The sequence below is a fragment of the Chiloscyllium plagiosum genome, unplaced genomic scaffold (assembly GCF_037043375.1).
Source record: "Chiloscyllium plagiosum isolate Xiang-an unplaced genomic scaffold, Cpla_swu_hap1 HiC_scaffold_6, whole genome shotgun sequence".
NCBI lineage: Eukaryota > Metazoa > Chordata > Chondrichthyes > Orectolobiformes > Hemiscylliidae > Chiloscyllium > Chiloscyllium plagiosum.
This window is the reverse complement of record NW_028270144.1, coordinates 72,380,844-72,408,050: the sequence shown is the minus strand read 5'-3', so window position 1 is coordinate 72,408,050 and position 27,207 is coordinate 72,380,844. Positions and strand designations below refer to the sequence as shown.

Below are 27,207 nucleotides of genomic sequence, written 5' to 3'. Positions count from 1 at the left end.
ATTTGAGGGAAAGGAAAGGAAGAAGCGGTATGTGGAGATGAGTTCGGTGGGGCAGGAGCAGGCTGAGACAATGGGTCGGCCGGGGCCGTCAGGTTTGTGGAATTTCTACCTCCTGCCCAAAATCCACAAACCTGACTGCCCCGGCCGACCCATTGTCTCAGCCTGCTCCTGCCCCACCGAACTCATCTCTGCATACCTCGACATGGTCCTGTCCCCCTTAGTCCAAGAACTCCCCACCTACTTTCGGGACACCACCCATGCCCTCCACCTCCTCCATGATTTTCGCTTCCCCGGTCCCCAATGCCTTATCTTCACCATGGACATCCAGTCCCTGTACACCTCCATCCCCCATCACGAATGACTCAAAGCCCTCCGCTTCTTCCTTTCCCGCCGTACCATCCAGTACCCTTCCACTGACACCCTCCTTTGACTGACTGAACTGGTCTCACCCTGAACAACGTCTTTTTCCAATCCTCCCACTTCCTCCAAACCAAAGGAGTAGCCATGGGCACCCGCATGGGCCCCAGTTATGCCTGCCTCTTCGTAGGATATGTGGAACAGTCCATCTTCCGCAGCTACACTGGCACCACCACCCACCTTTTCCTCCGCTACATCGATGACTATATCGGCGCTGCCTCGTGCTCCCCCCAGGAGGTTGAACAGTTCATCCACTTTACCAACACCTTCCACCCCAACCTCAAATTCACCCAGACCGTCTCAGACTCCTCCCTCCCCTTCCTAGACCTTTCCATCTCTATCTCGGGCGACCGAATCAACACGGACATTTACTATAAACCGAACAACTCCCACAGCTACCGAGACTACACCTCCACCCACCCTGCCCCCTGTAAAAACGCCATCCCATATTCCCAATTCCTTCGTCTCCGCCCAGGAGGACCAGTTCCAATACCGTACAACCCAGATGGCCTCCTTCTTCAAAGACCGCAATTTCCCCCCAGATGTGGTGGACGATGCCCTCCATCACATTTCGTCCACTTCCTGCTCCTCCGCCCTTGAGCCCTGCCCCTCCAACCGCCACCTGGACAGAACCCCACTGGTCCTCACCTACCACCCCACCAACCTCCATATACAACGTATCATCCGCCGTCATTTCCGCCACCTCCAAACGGACCCCACCACCAGGGATATATTTCCCTCCCCTCCCCTATCAGCGTTCCGAAAAGACCACTCCCTCCGTGACTCCCTCGTCAGGTCCACACCTCCCACCAACCCAACCTCCACTCCCGGCACCTTCCCCAACCGCAAGAAATGCAAAACATGCATCCACACCTCTCCCCTTACTTCCCTCTAAGGCCCCAAGGGATACTTCCATATCCGCCACAAATTCACCTGCACCTCCACACACATCATCTATTGCATCCGCTGCACCCGATGTGGCCTCCTCTATATTGGGGAGACAGGCCGCCTGCTTGCGGAACGTTTCAGAGAACACCTCTGGGACACCCGGACCAACCAACCCAACCACCCCGTGGCTCAACACTTCAACTCCCCCTCCCACTCCACCAAGGACATGCAGGTCTTTGGACTCCTCCATCGCCAGACCATAGCAACACGAGACGCTTGGAGGAAGAGCGCCTCATCTTCCGCCTAGCAACCCTCCAACCACAAGGGATGAACTCAGATTTCTCCAGTTTCCTCATTTCCCCTCACCCCACCTTGTCTCAGTCAAATCCCTCAAACTCAGCACCGCCTTCCTAACCTGCAATCTTCTTCCTGACCTCTCCGCCCTCACCCCACTCCGGCCTATCACCCTCACCTTGACCTCCTACCACCTATCGCATTTCCAACGCCCCTCCCCCAAGTTCCTCCACCCTACCTTTTATCTTAGCCTGCTGGACACACTTTCCTCATTCCTGAAGAAGGGCTCATGCCCGAAACGTCGATTCTCCTGTTCCTTGGATGCTGCCTGACCTGCTGCACTTTTCCAGCAACACATTTTCAGTTCAGATAACGAATGTTGTTATGTAATTGTACATTTAAAAAGAAAACACCAAGGCAAAAATAAAGTACTGAGGCATCAACTGTCCTGCTGTAATTGTGCTGCAGGAGAAAAGCATCCACCAAGGGCAGAATGGTGATAGGGGTCGGATTTGGCAGCTGGAGAGCTTGCTGCAACACTACCTTTGGAGAACTGCAGTGCAGTATAGTTAAGGGTCATTGAGTACAGTCAAGGCCAAAATGGACAGATTGTAAATGAGTAATGGTTGAAGGGTTATGGAGAGCAAACAGGAAAGTAAAGTTGATGAGGAGAAAGAGTTTTCTTTTATGAGCTTCCCCTGTGGCAATCACCCAGTTAATATCCTTCATTCTAGCCTGTGCAGAAATGCAGCCCACGAGTCTTCCCCACATGAGAAGGGGGCAGAATCCCAACCACCAAATCCATGTCGTATTTAAAGCCTCCCCCTGCAAAATCCGCCACTTGGGGAGGCATTACATTCCTACCTGAGATGCAAACCCTATCCCAATGGCAGAAAGCGAATAATTTGTATAATTGGGGTTTATTTTTCCCTTCTAAGTTGAACATGCCACAACATATCCTGCCAGGTCAAAAGATAACATGAGAAAGGTTCTGTGCAGAGTAATCTGCCTCCACGACAAAGTCACCAATTATCTATTGATCAACTATCTTAGATTTGGTATGGACATCATAGTGGATCTTGTCTGGAAAAGATTTTCAGTGGGAGTGAGAGCCGGTGGCTAGGAAGGTCAACTCCTCGAGTCTGGGCGCAAGAATGATCAACAGTGCCACAAAAAGGCGAATGACTTTTCATGGGTAGCCAATATTAGAAAGTGCAACTACACTTGACATCTTGTACCAATTGCTCCAGCAGCCTCCAACACTGCTCAATGCATCATATTCATTAATATACCCAACACAACTCCTTGTCACTGAAGTCTCATCCTTATGGTCAACATCATACAAACATCATTGCTTCCATATACCCCAGCATTCGAGCTTTGTCAGGCTCCTCACCCCATACAATGCTGCACAGCCATCAATTTTCAGTTAGATTTACAGCATATTATTGATAAGTAATAATGTTAAACTGTACCTTTAGCTTTCAGGTTCAGTGTTCTTGTAACATTATACTGAACTCTACCATTTTCTAAAGGGAGTACACACATGTAGAGTCCAGCGCTTTCTTCTTGCACTTTCTGAATAGTGTACATGGCCCCAGTATGGACATTTTCTGTGCAATTCTGAAAGATACAAAAGCATACCGGTGTTTTCTCACTTGAGTAATTCAGTGGATATCTGAAGAAACTGGTATTCTACACTCTAAGACCAGATGTGTAACCCATCACTGTGAATGTGATACCAATTGAGCAGGTTCTAAAACAGGAGAGTGACCTGCTCTGCCAAATTATCATACAAGCTGTGAAAGTAAAAAATTAAGACCAATTGTTTTTCAGGAATGGCACAGCCTAGATCCTTTACATTTAGCTTGTGGACCAAAAAAAGACACTGCTTTAGACCAAAGAGACTGCAAACTTTTAAAAATTGTGTTCACTGGAGTACACTGTGAGTTGTTTACAATATTGATGTTTCCTGAAACAGAGTTAAAACAGAAAGAACAGCATACAGGCTCGGAACTAAGGGATAATTGCTTGACAGCGAGGTTTTGATTGACTCCTGATCACACGACCATGGCTTGGAAGAGGCTAGTACAGCAGAAACATCTAGAGAAACCATCCTCCTCTGTCTCTCTCCTGTGTGGAAATGCCAGAAAATCTCCAGTAACAGCTAGCTGGCTTCCACTCACTTTTCTTTACAAAATTCCCTGTTTCAGGATGAATTAAATGCCTTCAAACAATAAATAAAAGCATGATTCTCAACCCTAAGTGAAAGAATAAACACTGGTATGCAAACAGCTTTGTGTCAACAGCAAAGAACTAAAAGGAATTAGAAGGAACTGAAAGAGAACAACTCAAAAACTCCAGTGATCCAGATTGGTGCTATTGAACTATGTTTGCCGAATGTTTTCTTCCACCTTTAATATCAATGTCTTGTCTAACTCTGTATGTCTGTTTGTGAAGGAGGAAAGTTTAAAGGGGTAGAGTTTAAGTTAAAGAGTTACTCGTGTTTCTATTCTGTCATTGGTTAAGTTATGAGGAGAGATTATACAAATTAACCTGTTTTCTCTAGAATTTAGAAAGTTAAGGGGTGATCTAGTTTAATTCCCGAAGATATTAACAGGAAAAGACAGTGTAGATAAGGATAAGCTATTTCACTGGTTGGGGATTCTAAAACTAGGCAGCACAGTCTACGAGTTAGGGCCAGACTGTTCAGGTGGGATGTTAGGAAACACTTCTACACACAAAGGGTAGTAGATGTTTGGAACTCTCTTCCACAAATGGATCAATTGTTAATTTTAAATATGAGACAGATAAGACTTCATTAAGCAGAAGTATTAAGGGATATGGGCCAAAGGCCGATATATGGAGTAAGGCCACAGATCAGTCATGATCCCATTGAATGGCAGTGGAATAGGCTCGAGGGAACAGCCTTCTTCTGTTCCTATGTCCCTATCGGTTAAAAACAATCTGCTTGCAATCAATAGCTGTTTTATTATAACTACAGCAACTTATTGAGCATTTTCTTTTCATGTAAACAGAGCACTTGAATATTATCACTACATTTTTTCACATTTGTGATGACTCAAACATCATGGAACTTGATTTCCAGCACACTAACCCAGTGGATCATGACAAAAATAAATAACCAGAGACGACAGGGCAGAATTGTCTTAATCTCCAAACGTTGCAGGAATTGTCAAAGTCAGTTGGGAAGAATGGTGACATTGGCAGAAATTAGATTCTCGATGTTGAGAAGTAAAAATGGTTTGATTCTCCAACCAAGTTTTAAATGCTGGATGAGGTGAGAATATCACTTAGGGCATGGTGAGAAATCCATTCGCATGAATTAGCACCTCATTTGTTTGCAGTTTTCTATTCTCCCATAGTAACTAGACAAGAAAATTTCCAACATTAATGTCAAATGTGGTACCTGGTAACTTCAGCCCACCGCTTGTTATTCTACTCACTGGTGTCATTAACATCTCAGGGTATGTTCCATTAGCTGCAACTGTGCTGGTGTTGGACTGGGGTGGGCAACATTAGGAGCCACACAAATAGTGCCTTCATCTGATGAAGGAGCAGTCCTCCAAAAGCTTGTGATTTCAAATAAACCTGTTGGACTATAACCTGGTGTCGTGAGATTTCTGAATTAAAAGTAGGATTTGGGTGGTATTGTAGAACAGAGAAAGACCTAGGGGTTCAGATATATAATTATTTGGCGTTTGCATCACATAGAGAGAGGATAGTTAAGAAAGCATTTAGCACGCTTGCCTTCATCTCTCAGACCTTTGAGTATAGGAGTTGGAAAGTCATGTTGAGATTGTACAGTGCAGTTCTGTTAAAGGAAGTATATTATTAAGGTGGAGAGGGTTCAGAGAAGATTTATCAGGATGTTGGCAGGAATGGAAGGTTTGAGTGATAGGGAGTGGCTGGGAAAACTGGGACATTTTGTACTGGATAATAGGAGAGTTCAGGGATGACCTTAAAATTCTGAGGGATATAGAGAAGGTGAGTGGCAAGTGCCTTTTCCCTCTGGTGGGGGATTTCAAGAAGTGGGGCATATTTTTAAGGTTAGAGGAGAAAAATTTAACAGGACACAAGGGGAAACTTTTTTAAACAGAGAGTGGTTCATATATGGACTAAACTTCAGAGCAAGTGATTACGCGTACAGCCATAATGTTTAAACTACATTTGGATAAGTCCCTGAAGAAGAAAGGTTTGGACAGATATGGGCCAAGCGCAGGCAGGAGGATCTAGGTTAGTTTGGGATTATGGTCAGCATGGACTATTTGGACTGAAGGCTCTGTTTCCCTGTCATGTGACTCTATGACTCTATGTTCCCTTGAGTCTGCTCTGCCGTCCAATAAGATCATATCTGATCTGACATTCCTCATGTCCTGCATTTTTTCTGTGACCCTTGATTCCCCTACTGGGCAGGAATCTATCTCAGCCTTAAATATACACAAGGTCTCTGCCCCCAAAGCTTTCTATGACAATGTCTTTGAAAGCCTCTCAACCCTCTGAGAAATTCCTCCTCATCTCAGTCCTAAATTGACACGCCTTTACTCTGAGAGTATACCCTCTGGTCCTAAATTCTCCCAAGAAGGGAAATATCCTTTGAGCATTTACCCTGGAAAGCCTCATAAGAACGCTACATATTTCAATGAAATCACCTCTCATTCTTCTGAACTCCAGTGAGTACAACCCCAACTTATTTAACTTACTTTGGGTGGTCACTCCAAGGTTAGTCCTTCAAGTCCAGTGCAACTGGTCTGAAGAATTGACTTAAGTCATCTGGGGAGCTCAGCCAAGTGTCTGCTCACTTATCAGCCATGGTTGTCTGTGCAGGGTGAGAAGATAGGGGGGCCCACTGTCAGTCTGGGGTGGTCAGCCCAATGAAAGTCAAGGAAGGGCATGTGAGGGCCCATTGTTGTAGTAGGGACATTAGCGTAGTCATGCTGGGAGGTAGAGGGAGCACAATACTGATGAAGGGGGACAACGCAACCTAAGTGGGGGGAGATGCCAATGCATTGGTCGACATTGATGTCAGTGTAGGTGGGATCATTGGTGGGCACAGCCACCCTGGCCATGGTGGGGGTACAGGGCAGCATGATGGTCAACATGACTAGGCAGTAGTGCCAGGCCAAAGGGGTAATATTGAAATGCACAGAAGAAATTTGGGTTAGAAATTGCGGTGCACTACCCATAAGCTTTCAGTGTACCCTGGAATTGGGGTAGATGCCAGAAGACTGGAAAAGTGCAAACATTATGGTTTTGTTCAAGAAAGGTTGTAAGTATAATACCAGCAATTATAGACAATTAACTTCAGTATGGGGAAGCTTCTAGAATGATTATTCCAGATGGAGTTTTAGTCATGAATAAAAAGTTGATTTGATTAGGAAGAGCCAGAATGGATTTCTAAAGGGGAAATCTAAAGGGGAAACTGCAGTTTAACTAATTCATTGCAGTTTGTTGAAGAGCTAACAGGAAGGCTCAATGAGGTTAACACCATGGGTGTGGTATACATGGATTTCCAGAAGGAGTTCTAATTAATGCCACACACCAGACTGGTCAGGAAAGTCATCAATCATGGTATCAAAGGAACAGAAGCAACATGGATACAAAATTGGCTGTGTGATAGGAAACTGAGAGAAATGGGCAATGGATATTTTTTGGGCTGGAGGACAGTTTGTCTGGAGCACCCCGGGATCAGTATTGAGACCCTTGCTTTTCCTAACATACATTAATGTTCTGGGTTTTGGTATGCAGGAGTCAATTTCAAAGTTTGTCGATGATACAAAACTTGGAAGAATTGCAAACTGTGAGGAGGATATTGTCGAACTCCAAAAGGACATTGACAATTTGGTGGAGTGGGCTGACAGATGGCAGATGAGGTTCAACGCAGAGAACTGAGAGATGATGGACTTTTGCATACTGCGTTTGTCAGTACAAGTATTTATAAGTTGGACATTCATAAATTGGGGACTCTCTGTACTTCTACAATTTGAGTATTTTGATCATTTGAGCATTATTTCAAACATTTGTTAACATAACTAAAAAGGTTAACTCGGTGTTACTTAAAGCCTTTAATAATTCTTTTTTACAAAACTTCAATATGTACATTGTCAAAACTTTTAAAACTTTAAATGCAGTCATAGAGTCATACAGCATAGAAACAGACCCAATCAGTCCATGACAACTATAATCCCACATTAAACTAGTCCCACCTTCCCGCACTTGGCCTATATCCCTCCAAACCTTTCCTACACATGTACGTATCTAAGTGTCTTTTAAATGTTGTAATTGTACCCACATCCACCACTTCCTTGGCAGTTCATTCCACATACTAACCACTGTCTGTGTGAAAAAGTTGACCCTCATGTCCTTCTTAAATCTTTCTCCTTTCATTTTAAAAATATGCTCCTTAGTTTTGAACTCCCCCACCATACAAATAACTACTCAGAAATATAAAAACGTTTATACAATACCTTCAGCCAAATAATATTTTCTTTCTTGTCACTATAATCGTCAAGTTTTGGACATGGCAACATAATTGATCTTCCAATATGTTGACTGAAAGGGTACGCATCATCATGACACAAACCTTTGTTCTTTTTTACATTCAAAGTTGTGACTGCACTCACAATCTTATGAGTTCCATTCCTGTAAACAGAAAATGTTTGGTAGTGAGTATTCATATTAATATATGACCAATAAAGGAACAAGCATTTAAAATTCAATGTTTGAAAATATTTTTGATCATTCCTTTCTACCCATGCTTGTTTTTATAACATTAGATATTAGCTTTAACACATGCAAAGTGCCCACAATAGTAAGTTCAAGCCTGGATCAGAAGTGGAGGGTAAGATGGAAAAGTTGATGCAGGCATGACTACAGTGGCTGGGAGCTTCCTGCATGTGAAACCTTATGCATCTGGCTCCCTGAAAGCCCGGCAAAGACTAACCATAGGCCATCTTTCAATTATATTTCAACAGGTTTTCATCTGACAAATACAGCTTGACATTGAGGTAAAAACCGAAAGAACCACCGATGTTGGAAATCAGAAACAAAACAGAAGTTGCTGAAAACATCCAGCAGGTCTGGCAGTATCTATGAAGAGAAATCAGAGTTAACATTCTGGGTCAGGTCACCCTTACTCAGAACTGACCCTGACATTGAGATGTTGGGTTTGGGAGGAGAGCACAGTTCGAGTATCAGGAATGTTTCTATTAGCAGAGGGTGTGGGAGAGTGGGGGATAGGGAGCTGGGGGTGGAGTGTGGTATCTAATCATCTAGTAGTACATTGGTACCACCTGCGGGAAACACACTCTTGCCCTTCCTGGCCCTCAAACAGTGTGCTAAAGGTACTTATCTCATGGATCTGGCCATTCAGCTTTTATCTGCCCAAGAATCCCAACTTCCATTTCTTAAGAAAATAAAATGAGAAATGTTGTTAAAATGGAAGTTTGTAGCCTAAAGGTTTACAGTGTCCATCTGACCTGTTGATTGCAGATGTGGGTGCATTGGAGGCAGCTTGAATAAGGGCTCAAACATTTATGATAAACCTTTCCATTGAAAGGCACAATTGCTTACCACGGAATCCAAATCGGGATTTTCAGCCCAAGGCAAGTGCAGTATTACTGCCTGTCAGCATGCCGAATCCCTGGCTCCATCTGTTCCCAGACTATTTCAGAGAGGCTAGTTGAAGGGGTAGAAATGGGTGGAGGCCAAAGACCAAATCAGTAGAAAAGCAACATCCTCTTAAGGCTTACCATTGGAGAACAGCTAGAGGTTTCCATTTGGCCTCCTCCAGGCCCTTGCGAGTGGGGGAGTGGGGCATAAGATTGTTTGGGGGTGGGGGGATGCTGAGGGAAACAATGCAGCCATCTGAATGTGGTTTCCTGGCAGCAGATCAGGGCATCAGGGCCTGTAAGCCTGGAGCACTGCCTGCCTGAGTTCAGCTGCAGTGACAAGTCACCCTGTGGAGGAGTTGGCCAGTCGTCAAGGTTTTTTTTATATGTTAAAGATCAAAAAGTTGGAGACAGGATTCTTTCCCCTTGGACCAGATCTCCTTGCTCATTTACCTGCCATGGCAGGTGCTGTTTCCAAATCAGAGGTCCTCCTGTTGGCCCTTCAACATTATGAGCCTTCCTGTTAGGCCTGGCTAATTGACTAACTTGGGAAAAGAAACACAAACAGAGTGTTTGTTCCTCGGACAGAGTCTGATTCCCATTGGAATCTGATGGCAGGATTCTGAGGCTTGCAGGAAAAATCTTTTCCCAACTCTCTGGAATAACACCAGACCTTCTGATCCCACCAAAGATGAGCCCAAGCATTCATCAATTTCTGTGTGTAGAAATACTTCGAGATTTCAGAGCTGAATTTACCACTTACTAGTTTGAGTCTAAGTGCCAACAGAACCCCTTCTCACAGAAATTAATTCAGACAGTCCAGAAAATACCTAACTGTGCCCTTTACATCAAATTTGCCATTACATTTCCTAGGAATGTTGTGCACAGATTTCCTTTAAAAACAACATCCTTGGCATAAGAAGTGGACCTCAAAGTACCCATAACCTGACTGTATATGAAGCAACTGCCTGTTTGATGATTTCAAGGTACATGATATCCAGGCTAAAGATAATACATTGTACTGCAAAATAGTTGGTGCTCCATTGAGGTCAAACACTTCCTGAATTCTGCTGGAGTCATCTGACACATGCTGCTACAATGGACACCTGGCTGAAAAATGCACGCCCTGGTGTGGGTTATTGCTACTTACGAGACAGAACAAAAATAATTTCCAGAGTCATTCACAAATGTAGGCCAAAATCCTAATGAGGTTCCTTCAAGTGTAATTCTGCTTCTATTCCCTGAAAACTCCACGCGACCAACTTTGGCTGCATTGTGGAACCAGGAAATGTTAAATCCATGTGTTTGAAGGTCACGCAAGGCAAGTGGAGTGGATGAATTGCACAATTTGCATCTTAAACGTGCGTGCTCCCCTTCACGAGTAAATACTGTTGTAGACCCAGAAAAAGGGCATTTAGTCAGCTCTCCTAAAACCAGAAGTGAAAATCTTTGTTAGAAACAAGAGTAAAGCATTATGATCAGCATCTAGACTTCCATTTACACAGATTTAATCTCTGTACTTTATATTTTGGGATTATGACAGTCCAAAGATTTTCCATTCAATCGCAGCCTTGAGCAAATTAAATGCAAAATTTGTAAAGCACAGATTTTATTTTCATTTGTAATAAATTTTTTCCAGAAGATAATCCTGCACAGGTACCAATTTAGGAACATAGAAAAATGAAGCGCCTTCAGCCCTTGAGCCTCCTCTGCTACCCAATAAGACCATAGCTGATCTGTGGCCTAACTCCATAATGCCTGCCTTGGACCCATATCCCATGAAACCCTTGCTTAATAAAAAAAAAGTCCACCTCAAATTTAAATTTAACATTTGAGTTAGTATTGACGGTTAATGATCGCTCATGAGGAAGACAGTTCCAAATGCCAAGGAGATAGTCTCTTCCTTAATTAAAGGCAAGTCGTAGGTGTTGCATTCCAGATGCAACTGGACTGGTCAAACAATCAGAATTGAGGCAAAACATGTTTTATTCATACATTATAGTTAAAATACAGACAGAATTAAAAGAATTGGCTTAACTGTAACTCTATCAATATACAAAATACTTAATACTTCTATAACAAAATAATAAACTACTCATTAATTGTTCCAATATAACAACATCCAAAAAGCACACCTTCGGCAAAGGCAAAGCCAGTTGAATAGATGGTCTCACACGCAATTCTAGGAGCAGGAAGAGAACCCCAGCTTTTAGCTGTAATAGAAAGAGGGAGAAGAGCTTCCACATCCAGCTTCAAGAGCCCAGCAACTGCTACTGAAGGCGAAGCTAAAAATCTTGGTTCTGTAGGAGCTTGACCCCACACATTCAGGCTGCTTCTATTGTTCCAACTTTAAAAAGAAATCAAGGCCGTACAAGCTGTTTACTTTATTGGCTTGAAGCAGATGCTCGTAACTTCTGTCTCAACCTTTTTTCATTAAGAAAAAAGCCAGGACAAAATGCATCTCTAAAAGTCATATTATCTCTACTTCCTCTCCCCCACTCCCCAACTGAAGTATATATGCAATTGTCTCAGACACATTACTGGCAAAATAAATGTTGAAATGTTGCAATGCCAATAACAAACTCTAGGTCTCCTTCTCAACTGTTGAATATTTCTATTGATGATTATTCAATTTTCTGAAAAATTGCCTGACTGGTCTTTCTATCTTCTCGTTGTCTTCTTGCAAGAGTACAGCACTGATGCCCACATCACTCTCACTGCTAGCCACTTAGAATGACCTTGCTTAATACGCATGGCTAACACGTAGGCACTGGTTAACACAAATAGTCTATACCAGTTTAAAGTCATGCCATTTGGTATGAAAAATGCACCAGCCACATTTCAAAGACTAACCAAGACTGTCTTTCACTCTTTTGGATAAAAATACTTGCCAGCTTTCAGGCTGGCAAATGCCATCTGGCATTCCTCTGTCCAGTGAAATTTTCTGCATTTCTTCAACATTTCAGTCATTGTTGCAACCACACTTCTAAAATTCGATATGAACTTCCAATAAAAAGCACTCAGCCCCAGAAATTGTAGTACTTCCTTCTTCATTGATGGTATGGGAATCTCCCCAATAGCCTCTGTGTTCACATCCCGTGAGGCCACTTGTCCATGTCCAAAGACGTGGCCCAGGAGTGATTTGGGCTTTTGCAAACTTACTTTTAGACATCACCAAGCCTGCCTCCCAAAGTCAAACAATTCCTATAGATGCTCCTTCCAAGTGTGACTAAAAATCACCAGATCCTCAAGAAACACTATGCAATTGTGTAATTCCAAAATGACATATCCCAAAATGAAATGTGGCTGCACCCTTTTCATACCAAATGGCATGACTTTAAACTGGTACAGTGCATTCCATATCACAAAAAACAAATTTTCCTTCACTCTTTCGGATAAAGATATCTGCCAGTATCCTCCAAGTAAGTCCAACTTTGAAATATAAGTTGCTTGTCCAACCTCCTCAATACGTCTTCCAAACATAGAATAGGATACGAATCAGATTCTGTAACTGACCTTGCGATAGTTCACACAAGATCATTGGGTATACCTGGTTTTGGTATCATGACTATGGATGAGCACCATTTGCTGCAACTCACTCTGATTATATGTACTATCTCTTTTTGAACCATTGCCAACTTTAGAGGGTTAATTCAGTAAGGATACTGTTTAATTGGAACAGCATTTCCTATATCTACATCATGGGTAATTCGTTTAGTACTTCCCAGTTTATTTCCACATATCTCCCTACATGATTGTAGTAACTCTTTCAGTTCATTTCAATTTTCCTCTGAGAGATAACTGAATAATTTATCCATTTTTTGAGAACTTCCTCATTGTCCAATCAAATTTGAGGAATGTCCAATTCAGAATCATCTGAACTTCGTTCTTCACTCTGTGTTATAACCATTAACACACTCTCCCTTTGCTTTCCTTCCCTGTCAAAATACCTTTTGAGCATATTCACATGACACACTCTATGAGACTTCTTTCTATCTGGCGTTTTTATCAAATAATTCACCTCACTCAATTTCCTTTTGATTTCATAAGGTCCACTAAACATTGCCTTTAGTGATTCACCTATTACTGGTAGTAATAGTAACACTTTATCTCCTTTAGTGAAACTACACATTTTTCAATTTCATGGTTGCTTCCTGTTTCATCACATGCTGTGCTATTTTTAAATGCTGTCCACCTGCTTTATTTAATCTTTCCCTAAAATTGACACGTAGTCCAAATAGTCTCTGAACTCTCACACACCATGTTTCCTTCGATAATCCTTTTGCTCTACCCTTATAAGCAACTTTGTGGCTCTTTATTGGTCTTTGTATTTGATCTATTCTGTGGCATCTGTACTGTTCTTTGCATTTTTATAACCCCTTTCTTCTAATTTTATGCTGTCTCTTTCCTCCTTAAATGTTCTATTCCTTAGTTGTTCTATTATTAGCAGAACTCCTCAATTTACTGTGGACAGTCTCTGCCTCATCCCATTAAAATCCACATTACTTGTTCATCTCTCCAAATACTATATGAAACACAATCATGTTATGATCACTATTTCATAAATGCTCATAAACAACTAGATCACGATTTAAACCAGACTCTTGGCTCATTACTAGATCAAATATTGCTTGCCCCCTTGTTGTATCCAAGACATATTGTCATAGGAAACCATCCCAGATGCACTCTAGAAATTCACACCCTTTCTGGGAGGTGTTTGCCTGTCTCTCCCAATCAATGTCTAGATTGCTGGTCGCAGGCCAAGACACCATCATCCAAATCAAAAGTGCAACAGGTTCTTTCCAGCTACCAGATGATGACATCAGTGAAATCATTCATTCACAGAACACTCCTAGAGCTGTTCTTCTGAACTCAATATCTAAATCCCCTGACATGACAAACAATCAGTTGTATTCCTTCTGGACTGCTTCCAGCTATTATCTTTAACCTGTATGTTTCCCTGTTACCTGCTGTCAAGCTGAACCTCACTTCATGGATCTGGGTTTGACTGTCATGACAAGGAAGATGGAGATGAGTATTGGTGCAATGGCACATCCTCACTGGACCCCAATATGCACACTCACTGGATCAGTGTCAATCCATTAATGAGGATCATGGCTCCCACGTTGTTGTGCAGCAGATGAACAATGGTGAAATTCTACAGACAATCAATTTTCAACATATCTCTCTGCTTTATCATAAATCTCTGTTGATGGAGACCTCAGTGAGATTCAGAAGGGATGTGTACAGAGGTTGATTTTGCTCTCTGCGTTTTTGGTGGATTTATGTGGCTGCAAAGTTCATGCTCACTGTGTCTCCTGATGCGAGGTTTTTACAATGATCATCCTCATGGCAGACAGAAAGGATATGCCTCTGTACCTTGCATGATCAACCTCATTTCTGTATTTTAGGGGATCAAAATTACATGGTCTTGTAGATCCCCTGGTATGCTCTCCTCCTTCAATATGAAGATACATATGAGCCAAGAGTACTTCCCAGGCATATTGTACGATTTTGAATATGGAGTCCAACTGCACTGGTGGCCTTGATAGATCGCAGCTGTCAGATGTCTTTTAACCTCATGCCCGTCTCGGGTAGTGCTGAGATAGAGATGGGTAGCATGCTGGGAGCTTCATCACTGGCTTCACCATTTCTCTTCTCCATCTTTCCTGTATGATATTCCACCTCCTATCAATGAAATTTCTCCCAGTTTGGAGTTACTCGACAGGACAAGTGGAAAATTGTTCAACCTGCATCGTGTCTAGTCTAGACCGTGACCTCTACAACCTCATTATTGAGTCAAAGGGTTTTACAGCATGAAAACAGACACTTCAGGCTAACTCATCCATGCTGACTAAGTTTCCCAAATAAAATAGCCCCATTTGTGTCTCTGTTTGGCCCATATCCCTTGAAACCGTTTCCTATTCATGCACCTGTCCAAATGGCTTTTAAATGTTGTAATTGTACCTACATCTACCACTTCCTCTGGCAGTTCCTTCCACATATGAACCACCCTCTGTGAAAACGTTTCCCCTCAGGACCCTTTTAAATCTTCTTCCTCTCACCTTAACATTATGCCCTCTAGTTTTGGACTTGCAACCCTAGGGTAAAGACCTTTGCTTTTCACTTTATTTATACCCCTCGTGATCTTTTAAACCTCTAGAAGATCACCCCTCAACCTTCTGCACTCCAGTGAACAAGTCCCATCATTTCCAGCCTTTCCTTCTAATGCAATCCCCCCAGTCCCCATAACAACCTTGTATAGTAGAACCCTCCTGTCCCCAAATTAGGTTTATGCGGTTTCAGTTATCCGTGATTTACTGCTGCCTGAAAATACTACATGGAACATTCGAGAAATAATTCCAGGGGGCTGCTGGGGAGATAAATTATACATTAAGGACAATAGGTAACTAAGGAGAGAGTAGGGCCCTTCAACAATCAGCAAAGTGGCCTTTGTGTGAAGCTGCTGGAGATAGAGAAGATAATAAATGAGTATTTTGCATCAGTGCTTCCTGTGGAGAAGGACATGGAAGATGTAGAAGGTGGGGAAATAGATCGTGTCTTGAAACGCATAAAGGTGGATAAATCCCCAGGACCTGATCAGGCGTACATTAGAACTCTGGGAAGCTATGGAAGTGATTGCTAGGTCCCTTGTTGAGATACTTGTATCATCAATAGTCACAGGTAAGGTGCCAGAAGGCTGGAGGTTGGCTAATGTAGTACCTGTGAGCCTAATGTTGGGTGGGCAAGTTGTTGGAGGGAATTCTGAGAGATAGGATTTACATGTATTTGGAAAGGCAAGAACTGATTAGGGAGAGTCAACATGGCTTTGTGTGTGGGAAATCATGTCTCACGAACTTGATTGAGTTTTTCAAAAAAGTAATAAATAGGATTGATGAGGGTATGCGGTGAATGTGATCGATATGGACTTCAGTAAGGTGTTTGACAAGGTTCCTCATGGGAGGCTGATTAGCAATGTTAGATCTCACAGAATACAGAGAGAACTAGCCATTTGGATACAGAACTGGCTCGAAGGTAGAAGACAGAGGGTGGTGGTGGTGGTTTTTCAGACTGGAGGCCTATGACCAGTGGAGTGCCACAAGGATCAGTGCTGGGTCCTCTACTTTTTATCATTTACATAAATGATTTGGATGTAAGCATAAGAGGTACAGTTAGTAAGTTTGCAGGTGACACAAAAATTGGAGGTGTAGTGGACAGCTAAGAGGGTTACCTCAGATTACAACGGGATCTGGACCAGATGGGCCAATGAGCTAAGAAGTGGCAGATGGAGTTTAATTCAGATAAATGCGAGGTGCTGCATTTTGGGAAAGCAAACCTTAGCAGGACTTATACACTTAATGGAAAGGTCCGAGGGAGTGTTGCTGAAGAAAGAGATCTTGGAGTGCAGGTTCATAGCTCCTTGAAAGGGGAGTCGCAGATAGATAGGATAGAGAAGAAGGCGTTTAGCATGCTTTCTTTTATTGGTCAGAGTATTGAGTACAGGAGTTGAGATGTCATGTTGCAGCTGTACAGGACATTGGTTAAGGCACTGTTGGAAAGATGTTGTGCAAGTTGAAAGGATTCAGAAAATGTTTACAAGAATGTTGCCAGGGTTGGAGGATTTGAGCTATAGGGAGAGGCTGAACAGGCTGGGGCTACTTTCCCTGGAGCGTTGGAGGCTGAGGGGTGACCTTATAGAGGTTTACAAAATTATGAGGGGCATGGATAGGATAAATAGGCAAAGTCTTTTCCCTGGGGCCAGGGAGTCCAGAACTAGAGGGCATAGGTTTAGGGTGACGAGGAAATTTGACATTTTGAATAGCAGCAGAAATCATGATATTTGGAAATTCTTTGCTTAACTGACCTTGAATTGCTCCCAGGCACCAAATAAAGGTCACCAATGTCAAATATTTCACAGGCATCACCGGGTTTGAGTTGCTTCACAACTGTAATGACATTGCATTTACTGTTAGGAAAATTCTATTTGTTAAATAAAATGAAAGTTTATAACGCTAGAATTATTACTTATAAAATAAAACAACACAAATGTTATATTCAGCCATTTACCTTTGATAACATTTTGCTCGAGTTTTATTTCCACCAACTCAGGACTAATCAGTTTATCAGTTATCAGTTTACTTTACAATTGCTTTCTCCCTCATCCTTATTTTGCTTCTCCTTAAATATATTAGTGCTATTTGCCTAAACTACTCAATATATTCATTTTCAAAACAATCTCTGGGGAAAACTAATTACCCTGACTTTATTGTGAATGGATTGCCCACCACTTTTCCTGCCTGAGTAAAAGAAGATGCAAAACACAGGTTGGATCCAGCTTCCCGGAACACTTAGAGTCATAGAGTCATAGCGATGTACAGCATGGAAATAGACCCTTCAGTGCAACCCGTCCAAGCCAATCAGATATTCTAACCCAATCTAATCCCACCTGCCAGCACCCGGCCCATATCCCTCCAAACCCTTTCTATTCACATACCCATCCAGATGCTTTTTAAATGTTGGACAAAGTGAGGACTGCAGATGCTGGAGATCAGAATCGAGAGTGTGTTGCTGGAAAAGTTCAGCAGGTCAGGCAGCATCCAAAGAGCAGGAGAATCGATGTCTCAGGCATAAGCCCTTCATCAGGGCTGACGAAGGGCTTATGCCCGAAACGTCCAGAATCTTTAAATGATTAAAACCAAGGAAGTGTTTTGGGAAGCTGGATCCAATGTGTATTTTGCATCTTTTACTCAGGCAGGAAAAGTGGTGGGCAATCCATTCACAGAAAATCGGGTGGCATTTTAACTTTGGTGATGAACCTTAAAGTCCTGGATTTAACACAATTTGCAGGATTCAATCTGGTTGTTTGAGTTTCTTGGGCCTTAAGAAATGTGGCAGCTGCAAGGCAAGTCTCAGAGACAACTGGAGCTGAACTGCTTGCTCCCAAATCAAAGCCCTGCCCCTAACTTCAGAAACACATCAATATCTCCTCGCCATCTCCTCACATACACTTACAGCTAAAAAAACCCCACAACAGCCCTGGCTCCAATTACCACCCCAACACTTGCTATTAAACCCTGCACCTGGGATCATGGATTGGACTATGTTGACGCTTTTGGATGATCCTTTTATTAACCCCTCCAAACAACCCCTCACAACTGTCCTTCTTCCCAGACCAAGATAGGAACCCTTGAATCAAGGGTTGAAAAATTCAAGCCCTCATTGGTAAATATTGTAAAATACTCTTGTTATCCAATAAGACTGATCTGGTTTTGAATATGATTTTTTTCTTCCTTGATGCCAATCTTTGCTGAACACAGGTTTTTCCAATATTAGCCTCACGAATACGCTTGGGTCTTAATACTATCCAAATTTTAAAAAAATGTTTCTCTACTATTTTCTTTACTTCTGTAAACTTCTGTTTTTCTATTCCTTTTCTTCTTCCTGATACAAACCGGAAGAGCTGAAATTGTTTCTGACAGAAATCATCTGTCGTGCCTTTTAAAAAATTTGAAGCAAGTTTTTCAATCTTCCAATCTTGTGTTTGGGGATGATGACATACAGTTATGAAAATATTTACTTCAGAACAAAGCATACACGAAATGTTAGATCACATGGAATCCAGGGACAGCTCACCGATAGCATACCAAATTGACTTGACAGTGGGAGACACGATGGTACTCGAGGGTTATTGTTCAGACTAAAGGCCTGTGACCAGCGGTGTGCCACAAGGATCAGTGTTGGGTCCACTGTTGCTCGTCATTTTTATGAACGATTTGGATGGAAATATGAGAGGCATGGTTAGTACATTTGCAGACGAATTGGTGGTATAGTGGAAAGTGAAGAAGGTTATCTAAGAGTACAATGGGATCTTGATCAACTAAGCTAGTGGGCCAAGGAATGGCAGATGGACTTCAATTCAGAATATTGTGAGGTGTTGCATTTTAATAAGACAACACGGGCAGGACTTACACAGTTAATGATAGGGCCCTGGGGAGTGTTGTCAAACAGGGAGACCTGGGGGTACAGGTAAATAGCTCCTTGAAGTAGTATCACAGGTAAATAGGGTGGTGAAGAAAGTGTTTGGTACACTTGTCTTCATCAGCCAGAGTACTGAGTACAGGAATTGGGATGTTATGTCGCAGCTGTACAGAACATTGGTGAGGCCAATTTTGGAGTACTGTGTACAATTCTGATTGGCCTCCTAAAGGAAGGATGTTATTGAACTGGAAAGGGGGCAAAAATGATTTTCAAGGGTGTTACCAAGACTGGAAGGTTTGAGTTATAAGGAGAGGCTGGTAGGCTGGGACCTTTTTCCCTGAAGCTTGTAGAGGTGTATAAAAATCATGAGGGGCATAGATAAGGTGAATAGCCAAGGTCTTTTTCCTACGGTAGGGCAGCGGTGTTAGCAACTGAGTCACCATGCCACCCAGCAGTAATCTGTATTTGAATCCAAGTCATTATGTACCAATTTTGGAACTAACCTTTTTCAAAATTTCAGAAAGCAATAAAATGTCCTTTAAAGCACTTGAATACTGATGGCCAGACAGATCTAAACCGGAATTAGGAAGTTAATAAGGAAAATACTAGAACTTTACTGAAAATTCCAGAATGCATATCTTTAATGAAAATTCCATACCTCAGGAAGGATGTACTGGCCCTGGCCCAGGTCCAGAGGAGGTTCATGAGAATGATCCCAGGAATGAAAGGTTTAACGTATGAGGAATGTTTAAGGACTCGGGATCTATACTCAATGGAATTTGGAAAGATGAAAGGGATCCAACTGAAACTTACAGAATATTGAAAGGCCTGGACAGAGTGGACATTGAGAAGATGCTTCCATTGGCAGGAAATACTGGGAGCCGAGGGCACAGCTTTAGAGTAAAGGGAAGACACTTCCGAACAGAGATGAGGAGAAACTTCTTCAGCCAGGGAGTGGTGAATTATTGAATTCATTGCCACAGAAGACTGTTATTGAGTATATTTAAGACAGAGATAGATAGGTTCTTGACTGTGAAAGGGATCAAAGGGGAGAAAGCAGGAGAATAGGGTTGAGAAACTTATCAGTCATGCTTGAATGGCAGAGCAGACTTGACGGGCCAAATGGCCTAATTTCTGCTCCTATGACTTATGGTCTTATGATCTAACTGAGATTTTTATCCAAGATATTCAACATTCATCAATTAGGAACAACTGTGAACAATATTTTTTTAAGTAACAGCTTCAGTGTCCATCCTAGAGGTAATGGAAAGAATATGCATTGAATGTAATTTACAGTGAGAAGTTTTGGTCATCTCATTAAGAAAATAAATCATTTCATTAGGGGCAGTTCAGGAGTGCTGGCATAACAACTGTTTTGAGAGTGTGCTGCTGGAAAAGCACAGCAGGTCGGGCAGCATTCAAGGAGCAGGAGAGTCAATGTTTCAGGCATAAGCCCTTCATCAGGAAAGGGCAGATGAAGGGCTTAGGCCCAAAACATCGATTCTCCTGCTTCTCGAATCCTGCCTGACCTGCTGTGCTTTTCCAGCACGATACTCTCGACTCTGATCTCCAGCATCTGCAGTCCTCGCTTTCTCCCACAACAACTGTTTACAATATACATTAATGACTTGGAGGAAGCAAGTGAATGCATGCAGCCAAATTTGCAGATGACACAAAAATAAGTAGAAATGCATGTTGTGAAAAGGATGCAAAACAGGTTACAGAGAACTATTGATATATTAAGTAAAAAGCTGGGCAAAAATTGGCAGAGTATGATGAGGAAAACTTGAAAGCTGTTCATTTTGGAAGTGGGAACAAAAGAAGAGGATATTATATAAATGGAAGAAAACTACAGGAAGCTGTAACAGAAAGGAACTACTGTATGAAATGCAGAAGGCTAGCACACAGGTACAGCAGATTATCAGGGAGGCTAATGGAATGTTGGCCTTTATTTGGTATATAAAAGCAAGAAAATCTTACTACAACTGTACAAGATGTTGGTGGGACCACATCTGGAGTACGGTGAGAAGTTTTGGTCATCTCATTAAGGAAAGAAATCATTTCAGTAGGGACAGTTCAGAAAACTGGGATGATCCCTGCTATGGAGGGATTATCTTGCAAACAAAGGCTAAACGGGTTGGGACTCTACTCACCAGAGCTTGGAAAAATGAGAGGTGATCTCACTGAAACATATGGGATTCTTAAAGGGCTTGACCGGGTAAATGCTGAAAGGATGTTTCCCATCATGGCAGAATCTAGGACCAAAGGGCATAATCTCAGAAAAAAGGTGCGCAAAATTAATATTGAGACAAGGAAGAATTTTTTTCTTCAGAGAATTGAGAGAGTTTGGAACTCCTTGCCACAGAGAGCTGCAATACATAAGGCTGAGATAGATTCTTGATCAGTCGAGGAATCAAGGATTACAGGGAAAATGCAGGGTGTGAGGAATGTCAGATCAGCCATTATTTTATTGAAAGGCAGAGCAGTCTCAAGAGACCAAAAGTTCTATTCCTGTTCCTGTTTCTTACCATCTTATAGCCTATAATCTGCAGATGATCAAAATAAAGCTTGGATTCACTGAAACAGAACTACTTGCCTACATCTTCCGATTTTGGCTACATCTCATACAATGATGTGAAATCTTTAATTTTGTACTGTCAGTAATTTGACGTAAATAGCAACCTAATTACACTGACATAATATGTCTGCAGTCTTGTTTTTGCACACACAGTCAAACAAAGCAAGCTTCAAGCAGTCAGCACTTCTGTAACCACTGGTTTTACAGTTTCTCGACTGTCCAGCAATCGAGGTATTATATTAAAAATGGGGCTTTGGGTCAGGTGAGAAGAAAAGAAATTAAAACGCAGTCATCTGCCAATCAATTTTGCCATGCACCAACAGATGAACAGACAGAATTTTGTAATGTCTTCCAGCAGGTTTGCCAGTGGGCGACAGTCTGAAACTCCCTGATGCCCTCCTACTTGCCCTCACCCTGTCCACAATTCTACTTGGCACAGGGAATCCTAGAGCATGTACCCACCCTGGTCATATTTGAGGCCCTTAATTGCACAAATAATGGCCAAGCAGAGGCTGCTTCCCACTTCGCCTCAATTTTAAACATTGTGTTTGGAGTTCTGGAGCTGGGGTAAAGCTTGTCAGGTTGTCTTGGGTGGAAAGTTCGGGGAGGAGGGGCACATGCATCCAGAGCTTCTTTTACACATTGGATACTGCATCCTGCCATCCTTATCTCACATCACGACCTTTCCTGTTGCAAGAATTCCTTCCCCTTTCAGCTTCTTCATCAACACCACCACCCCCTCTCCCCAAACCTCAGGCCTCACTTCACCTCCTGTACTTATTGGGTCCTGGACTCTGGGACGTGGCACCACTTCTTGCCCAAGTGCTGACCCACTGCTGCTACTAGCTCTGCTGGGACCCAAAGCTGCCAAATAATCAGACTGACAGCAGTTCTCTGATGTGGGGCTTTCATTCCAAGTAAGGAATGGATGTCCAGTGTCCGGCCATTTCACCTCTCCTTACAATGTAAAATGACTGTGGATTTGTTGTGGTCAGCATGGAACCACTCTCTATTAATTCACCAGGTGTCAGGGTTTCTCACCTAGCCAACCACGAAGGGGATTAGATGGAAATAGTCAAACTTCTTCAACTGAAATCTATTCTATAGAAATTAGGAGAGAGTTCAACTCAATTGCATCTTTCACAACTTCAGAAAATTCTGAAGTCCTTTGTAGCCCATTACATACATTTGAAGTGTAGACATTGTTCTAATGAAGGATATTAAAACACTGGTCAGATTCACAAAAGTGATGCAAATGATTCAACATGGAAGTGCAATATACTTGATTTTTATTTCAGACAACTTCATGATACCCAACAAAAGAAAATCTGGTCCAACAAACTTTCTTCTTTGGTCGTTTAACGTAAATATTTTAAAAATAGATCAAAACTTCCAAATATGTCAAGATACTATATGCTTTTTGTTTGAAAATTCAATGAATACAATCATATGAATAGCACAAAAAAAAATTAATTACAATTCATAGTAAGATTTATCATCTTGCTTTTAACTATTCCGAAAACAAAATTAACTGCACTTTCTGCTAGGGTAGAAGATAGCCCTCCATTTAGAATAATTGATTCATAGAGTTGTACAGCACAGAAACAGACCCTTCAGTCCAACTCGTCCATGCCGACCAGATATTCTAAGCTAATCTAGTCCCATTTGCCAGCACGAAGCCCATATTCCTCTAAACCCTACCTATTCATCCAGATGCCTTTTACATGTTGCAGTTGTACTAGCCTCCACCACTTCCTCTGGCAGCTCATTCCATACCCGCACCACACTCTGCGTGAAAATGTTGCCCCTTTGGTCCTTTTTTTTATCTTGCCCCTCTCACACTAAAGCTGTGCTTTCTAGTTCTGGACTCCCACACCCCAGGTTCGGGATTATGTTCAGCATGGACTGGTTAGATGGAACGGTCTGTTTCCCTGCTGTATGACTCTGACTCTTGATTGTGTCCAGTCATCACTATTGTATGTGAAGGGCAATGCCAACAATAACCTTGCACTCATACTGTAAGTGGAACAAGGTAATGCCTTACTTATGGGTAAGCAAATATAAATCCTCAAATTTTGTTGTTTAAATATTTGGTCACAATACAGACCGATTCTTGATTAAAATATACCACTTGTACTTTATGCTTTCAACGCAGATGTTTGCAAACTTTATAAAACATGGAGGCTTGTATTGCACTGACAATGCTGAATGCATATTTTGTAAACAAATATTTTAAATGATAAAATTTGTTTTGTGAATGAGTTGAAGCTCAAATGTAGGGTACGTTTTGAGCTTAAAGGATCTGTTTTATGAATTGTTTTATGAAACTTATGATGATTTTAGTTTATTCTGTGTAGTTTTATTTTTGAGAAGAATCTTGGCCATCTAGGCACACATTGTTCGCTACTTTATTAATAGAGGCAGAGAGTACAAGAATGAGGAGGTGAGTTTGAACTTGTACAAGACACTTGTTACACCTCAGCTGAAGAATCATGTACAGTGTAAGCATCAAATCACAGGAAAGATGAGAATGCATTTGAGAGAATGCAGAAGCAATTTGCTAAAATGGTTCCAGGCAAGGAAAACTTAGGACTTAAGATAGATTGAAGACATTGGAACTGTTCACTTTGGAGAAAAAAGGCTGGGAGGAGATCTAACTGAGGTTCTCAAAATCATGAGCAGGCTATACAGAATAGATAGGGTGAAGCTGTTTCCACTTGTAAAAGAAACAAGAATGGGGGGGGGGGGAATAGATTTACAGTGATGGGCAAATAAAGCAAGAATGCTGTGAGAAAAAAAACACATTTTCACACAGTGTGTAGTTAGGGTATGGAATGAGCAGTACGGAATTGTGTGGGTGTAGGTAAGGCATTCGTCAAGGTTCCCCATGGGAAACTGATTAGCAAAATTAGATCTCACGGAATACAGGGAGAACTAGCCATTTGGATACAGAACTGGCTCGAAGGTAGAAGTCAGAGGGTGGTGGTGGAGGGTTGTTTTTCAGACTGGAGGCCTGTGACTAGTGGAGTGCCACAAGGATCGGTGCTGGGTCCTCTACTTTTTATCATTTACATAAATTATTTGCATGTGAGCATAAGAGGTACAGTTAGTAAGTTTGCAGGTGACACCAAAATTAGAGCTGTAGTGGAAAGCTAAGAGGGTTACCTCAGATTACAACAGGATCTGGACCAGATGGGCCAATGGGCTGAGAAGTGGCAGATGGAGTTTAATTCAGATAAATGTGCGGTGCTGCATTTTGGGAAAGTAAATCTTAGCAGGACTTATACACTTAATGGTAAGGTCCTAGGGAGTGTTGCTGAACAAAGAGACCTTGGAGTGCAGGTTCATAGCTCCTTGAAACTGGAGTCGCAGGTAGATAGTACAGTGAAGAAGGTGTTTAGTATGCTTTCCTTTATTGGTCAGAGTATTGAGTACAGGAGTTGGGAGGTCATATTGCAGCTGTGCAAGATATCGGTTCGGCCACTGTTGGAATATTGCGTGTAATTCTGGTCTCCTTCCTATTGGAAAGATGTTGTGAAACTTGAAAGGGTTCAGAAAAGATTTACAAGGATATTGCCAGGGTTGGAGGATTTGAGCTATAGGGAGAGGCTGAACAGGTTGGGGCTGTTTTCCCTGGAGCGTCGGAGGCTGAGGGGTGACCTTATCGAGGTTTACAAAATTATGAGGGACATGGATAGGATAAATAGGCAAAGTCTTTTCCCTGGGATCGGGGAGTCCAGAACTAGAGGGCATAGGTTTAGGTTGAAAGGGGAAAGATATAAAAGAGACCTATGGGGCAACTTTTTCACACAGAGGGTGAGCTGCCAGAGGAAGTGGTGGAGGCTGGTACAATTGCAACATTTAAGAGGCATTTGAATCGGAAGGGTTTGGAGGGACATGGGCCAGGTGGTGGCAGGTGGGACTAGATTGGGTTGGGATATCTGGTCGGCATGGACGGGTTGGACCAAAGGGTCTGTTTCCATGCTGTACATCTCTATGACTCTAAAGGTAACGTGAAGAGCCAGTATAGGCCTGACGGGACGAATGTCCTCGTTCAACATCGCAACAATTCAGTGATTCTCCACAATACATCTTTCAAATCAGAAATAAGACCAGAATTTCTTGCTGGCCACAGTACTTGTCTCCATCCCCAGAGGGATTTCCCATACCTGGCTGAGTATAAACTGAAACCCTCAGATTGCATAGTTAAACTTGACTTTTCAGTGCAACTTACCTGAACTCACTGAGGAGCGCCCAATGCAATCTGATCCAGAGCAAGAAATTTGTCTCTTCAGGTTAGAAGGTGATAGTTGCCTAAAACGCAAGTCTTGATGACGGTTGTTATCGGAGGGCTTTTGATGAGTCAAGGCTGCAGCTTCGGCGATTCGAGTAGAAATCCCCAGCAATGACAGCCACCTCCACATGCCTCAACAATCTCCAGGAATCAGATCCAATCATGGACACTGTAGCATCTGTTCAGAGTTGGAGTGAGAATTGGAATCGTTTTATTCTTGCTATTGTCCAGCAGTAAAGAGAGACCGTATTTAAAGGAATATACAATACAGAAGTCAACTTTCATTTTTAATCTGCAAAAAATCACGGTCCTTTTTTAACCCCTCCGTATGGCTCTGCCCAAATAAAGAAACTCCAACGACCGTGTCATTTATGCTACACTATCTGCTGCCATTTTTTTTTACAACATCGCTTAATCCAATCTTTATCGTTACCACAAACTCATTTATAAGGGCTCTCGTGCCACAGTAGTAGAATACTTACCTCTGAAACAGGGGGCATGTGTTCAAGTCTCACCGACTCTGGAGATATATATATATATTGAACAGCTTGATTAGAAAACCCGTTAGAAAGCCTCACTTATCACGGTTTCCATCAGGTTCACACCCTCCCACTTGCTTTAAAACTAAGCGCTGACATTTCCAGCAACATCCTGCTATCACTGCATCGCCTCCTTTACTATTTCACACTCTTAACGATTTGTTTCCAATGCTTCCAGCTGGCATTTAGCTAATAAACACAACCCGAAAAACTACCGCTCCTCCTTGCTGTAGATCCCTGGTATGGGCAGGGCAGGGAGACAGATCCCAAATTCTCTTCACCCGAAAGAGGGATTGCACCTCCCTAGTTGTTGGGGCCAATTGAACGGACACTGGCTCTCTGGCTTACTGAGTTCACCAAAGTCTCGGAACTGTTCTGGCAATATAAACCTTTATAAGAATGATACAGCCTGGACCTTTGGACAGTGATGGAAGAGGCTCCAATTTTCTTTCAATCACATGGTTGACCCGGAATCTCTGCCACATCTACCACCTGATACTCCAACTATACCCTTTCTTTACCATTCAAGGAATGGAGCAGGACTTTAACCCAGAGCTTCCGGCTAAAAGGTGGGTTGCTAACTAAGCC

At 42.3% G+C, this 27,207-nt stretch overlaps 1 protein-coding gene across 4 annotated transcripts in view; it reads right to left on the bottom strand.

The window, feature by feature from the left end:
* The window catches only part of LOC122550653 (interleukin-18 receptor 1-like), a 53,504-nt gene extending 26,807 nt beyond the window's left edge, over positions 1-26,697 (bottom strand). For all 4 annotated transcript variants that reach the window (XM_087988120.1, XM_087988121.1, XM_087988122.1 and 1 more), the window contains exons 1-5: positions 26,563-26,697; positions 26,021-26,258; positions 10,381-10,657; positions 8,088-8,262; positions 3,075-3,222 (exon numbers count right to left, since the gene is read on the bottom strand). In XM_087988120.1, the coding sequence (XP_087844246.1) occupies positions 3,075-3,222; positions 8,088-8,262; positions 10,381-10,657; positions 26,021-26,210 (790 nt within the window). In that variant the 5' untranslated portion in view covers positions 26,211-26,258; positions 26,563-26,697. The remainder of the gene's footprint in view (positions 1-3,074; positions 3,223-8,087; positions 8,263-10,380; positions 10,658-26,020; positions 26,259-26,562) is intronic.
* Between the last annotated feature and the right edge of the window lie 510 nt (positions 26,698-27,207).